Source organism: Malurus melanocephalus, unplaced genomic scaffold (assembly GCF_030028575.1).
Source record: "Malurus melanocephalus ecotype Western Australia unplaced genomic scaffold, MMel_1.1 scaffold_340, whole genome shotgun sequence".
Lineage (NCBI taxonomy): Eukaryota > Metazoa > Chordata > Aves > Passeriformes > Maluridae > Malurus > Malurus melanocephalus.
In genome coordinates, this window is record NW_026623572.1 from 623,060 (window position 1) to 627,350 (window position 4,291).

Genomic DNA, 4,291 nt, shown 5'->3' on the forward strand with positions numbered 1-4,291 from the left:
AAAAAGGAAAATCCATGGAAACTGCGATTAAAACTGGGGTTTGCAGTGACCTCTAGCGGGAACCACGCCGGGAGCAGTGGGAAGGGGCAGAGGAGCCTGTCGGGGAGCGATGAGATAAATTTCATTCCTAGATTTACCCAAATCACCCATGGGGAAGATCCGAGCCCATCGKTTCATGGCCACACTCCGCCGCGGGTGTTTCGGGGCGAGGCAGAACCTCCCCGAGCTGCTGCCGGCAGCGCTGACAGGTCTTGGATAATTCATTAAAGCAGGAGGAGGATGGAGCATCCTTACCCCGGGAGGGAGCAGCCACCAGCCCGACACACGATCCAACCTGCCCGGGGGCCGCAATTCCAGCCCCGGGAACTCTCGGTGGGAGCGGCACGGGCTGGACCAGGAGGTGAGGGGAGGGGAGGGTAAAGCCGGGCTCAGGTGTGACGGAAAAACCCTGCGGAAGGGAAATCCGGCAGATCCGGGATGGTTTRGGGGTGTGGAGGATCCTCCAGGAGATTTTCTGGCGTTGTGGGTGGAGTTGGTGGMTTTTGGGGTGGCCCCAATGAACCTGGGTCTGCTGGGTTGAACATTTTGGTGCGATTTCTTGGGAAAATGAGAGCGATTTCCTGGGAAAATGGGTGCGATTTCCTGGGAGCTATGAGGATTTTAGAGGTCCACGGGGTGAGTTCGTGCCCACCCGAGGCTCTCACCTGCTTTTCCAAAATATCTGTGGCCTCCTAAGCGATCCTCCTCCCCCCACACCTTCATGTTTCCTGTTCTATGACATTAAACCAAAGAAACATCACAGGAGCATCGACTGAAAAATGAAGTTTTGATCCTCCAGCGAAGATAAGTAATAATTTTTCAGTTTCTTTCTATTTTTTAAAGTTGTTTTCTTGGCAGATCTTGCTTCAAGCTGATACAAACTTTGTCAAAGGAATGGGCCTGTTCTGTCTGACCCTTTYTCAGGAGCTGCAGAGCTCAGGAATTCACGTTGTGATCCCGCAGAGTTTCCTCGCAGTTTCCCTGTTGACAGACAAATCCCTGTGGGAAAAGAAAAACCTTTCTTTGTGGTGAGGCAGAGGTTTTCTGATAGAGCTCGTGTCTTTAGGCAAGAAAGGAATCTCCTGAGTGCTGAGGAGAGGAAAATAATCCTTTAAAAGAGCAGTGTCTTGCTGGGATCACGTGCATTGATGAGTCCTGGGGTATCTCTTACGCAGAGAAGCACAAAACTTGCAGAAATAGGTGGGGACAGGCCAGTAAAAGGTGCTGGGGTCATAAAATGATCATCATCAGCAAAATACTGACAAAATCTGGGCACAGAATAGCCCAGAAAAGAGTTTGGGAGTTTTGTGTGGCAGGGACTGGTGTCATTTACCCATTAACATACACGTGAGAGAACTGGGTTAAGGAAACCTGAGCAGGTGGATGTCAAGGGGGATCATGCCAGGCTGATCCTTTCCTGCTTCCCAGCTGGGAGAGAAGGGAAAAGTTTCCTGAGAGCTCAGTCACAGAGAAAATATTTCTTCTTCTTCTTCTTCTTCTTATTATTATTATTTCTCTCTACTCTTTCCATTTTCTGGCCTGTGCGGGCAGTGAGGTCCATCCAGGTGTTGGTTTGAGAAGCAAAAATCATCCTTTATTTTCTCTTCCAAACCGATGGAGCCTGAGCTAAGGACAGGCACAGMAAATGGATGAAAATGGTGCAGAGGAGGGGAGAAAAAGGATATTAATATTAAAAAGAAAAAGTGTAGAGAATTTTAGTGATTACAGTCAGGTCATGGCCTGGAAAAATAAGGAATTCTGTGTCCTGCCAGCCCAGGGGACAGTCAGCAAAGCAAAACTGCAATTCCTTGTGTGTGAAGTGAGTGCAGGTTTGATTTATTTATTTTTTTGTTTAAATAACCTGCTTTCAGGGTATCTCTCTCTCTGGATTGTTGTGGCTGTGTTGCTGCTGAATGGAAATCTCAAAGCTCTGCTCATTCTCAAAGAAATAAACATAAAGAACAGGCTGGAAAAATATGAGAACAACATTAAAATTCTTGTTTAAGAGCTGATTTTTTTTCTGAGCTTGCCTTGGTCATAATGGAAAATGTGTGGATGGATGCTTTGCTCTTCATTTTAAAAGGTGCAATTTTKGGAGCAATTCTGCCCCCAAATCCACCAAGCCTCATCCCAAAAACCTCCCTCCAGAGTCAGGGCTTGCMAGAGCCAAGCAGAAACATTCTCTTTGGTGCCTATTTCCAATTTGTAAAGCTTCTGCTTTAGAAAAATCAAAATTAAATTTTAAAACAGGCCAGAACCTGACTTGGCCCAGCACAAACAGAACATCAGAGTCTGTTTAGGGCTGCTTGAAATTCTTACACACGACCACAACGTCCCCTTGAGCAGTGGAGCAGCAAAATGGGACAAGGCAATGTCCCCAAGGGCAGGAGGAGAGCGGAGAAGGTGCTGGGCTGGCGAGCACAGCCCGGAGCCTCTGCAGCTGCTCAGCCACGGTCCCTCCCCTGATTATCCCAGCCTGGAACCCTCCAAAGCAGCTCCTCCAAGGGAATTTTCTCCAAGGTAAGCTGCTCCAACTGTGYGGGCTTCAATTCTGTCCATTTATGCGTCAGGATGGGAATTTGAACTGGGTAATCCCGGTGTCTGCGAGAACAAAACGAAAGGAAATCCTGAAAATCCTGCTTTGGCACAATATTATTGTAGGATATGTGTGATGGAGATAAATCTATGTGGAATAAGTAGGCAAAAAAAATGATTTTCTGTTTGCTAGCATGAAATTTGCAGCTTGGTTTAATGAAATAAAAAGCACAGTTTATTCTTATAGCCTGAGCTTGACCCTCAGCAGTGAGAATTTCCCAGATAAAGTCAACTTCCACCATAAAGAATCAGAAGTGGAGGCTGCAAGAAGATTCTGTTTGGTCATGGACACCCTTTTTTTGCCTCTCTCAGCCTTTGGGGAAGGATGGGGGATGCTGGGAAGGGTTTAACCATCCCCAAATCGTTCTTTGATSGGTTTTATCAGCAGTGGCCGTGTCTCTCGCTGGCGTGTGGGGACATCTGCTGCCAGCACTGAAAGCTGACTCGGAGCTGCTGCTGGGAAGCACTGGGAACAATATTTCTGTGCAGAGTGATGCTGTGAGATTAATTTTTTTTTCCCTAAAAGTCAAGCCCCTTGCAGCCTTTTCCAGCGATTYTGYGTTTTCCTGCTTGGATCTGTATAAMGGGGTTGCRGTGGTGTAGAAGTAAACACATCCAATGTGTTTATTCCAACTTTATGCTTGGAAAACTCTGTCTGGATCCAGTAATTGAGTGTTCAGATCCAGGCTGCACCTCCAGGGCTGGATTTGTCTCAGTTTTTATGCCAGTGAGGGCACTGGAAGCCGGGATCTTCCCCTCTGCTCGCAGCAGCAAATCTTGGACGCCTGGACTGTGATGAGCTCAGATTGTGTGGAATTCCCATCCTTGGACCAGCTGGAATCATGATCCCATGGCATCACCTGCTCCAGGCTGATTTTTGGACCTGGGGAAGGGCCCTCTCTGCCCCCTCCTCACCCTGTACCCTCTGACCTTTGTGTTGCAGAAGGAAGAAGTGGACGAGAACGGCGACGCCAACATGGAAGGGGCTCTGATAGCCCGGGATAAGGTCGGGGTGCAGGATTTTGTGCTGCTGGATTCCCACACCAGCGAGGCTGCTTTCCTCAACAACCTTCGCAAGCGCTACCAGGAGAACCTCATCTATGTGAGTGCTCAAATGTCCCCAAGGTGGCCTTGGTGCTCGGGTACAGGAGGAAGGGCTGAGTATCCTCTGTGTATCTTACACAAGGTGTTGGTAGTAGCCAGCAGAGCGGTCACCCCGGAGGGATTTATCTGTTTTAGATATTAAAATAATAATTAAAGAAGTCTCAGCTCACTCAGAGCTGCCTTGCAGAGCTTTAAAGGATGTTCAGTAAATAGGAAGGGAATTGTGWTTGAAGGCAGGACATGGTTTGTGTGGGAAGGGGCTGAGGAGTTTTTTTTGTGTATTGTATTAACTTAAGTAGGAAAAGGGCCCTGAAAACACCAAGAGGTCCAAATCCTTGCATTTCAAATGTCAGGCTCTGAGCTTGCTCTCATGCTTCATCTTTACCCATAACCAGGAGAGTTTTGGAAGAAATTTGGTGTTGGTTTGGGAAGRATTTTGGTTGGTTGGGCTGGTTCTSTCATAACAAACTGTGTACCATCTTTGTCATTTGTTTGTGAAATACTTGGCTCCTCCTTTGGGATTTTCTGGTGGGGCAGGTGTCCCTTTGACCCT

General features: G+C 47.6%; 1 protein-coding gene across 1 annotated transcript in view; it reads left to right on the forward strand.

Moving 5' to 3' along the window:
• MYO1H (myosin IH) overlaps window positions 1-4,291 on the forward strand; it is a 43,134-nt gene that overhangs the window by 21,361 nt on the left and 17,482 nt on the right. The window contains 3 exon segments of the mRNA XM_057378074.1: window positions 2,290-2,534; window positions 2,537-2,559; window positions 3,578-3,736. Coding sequence (XP_057234057.1) covers window positions 2,290-2,534; window positions 2,537-2,559; window positions 3,578-3,736 — 427 coding nt within the window.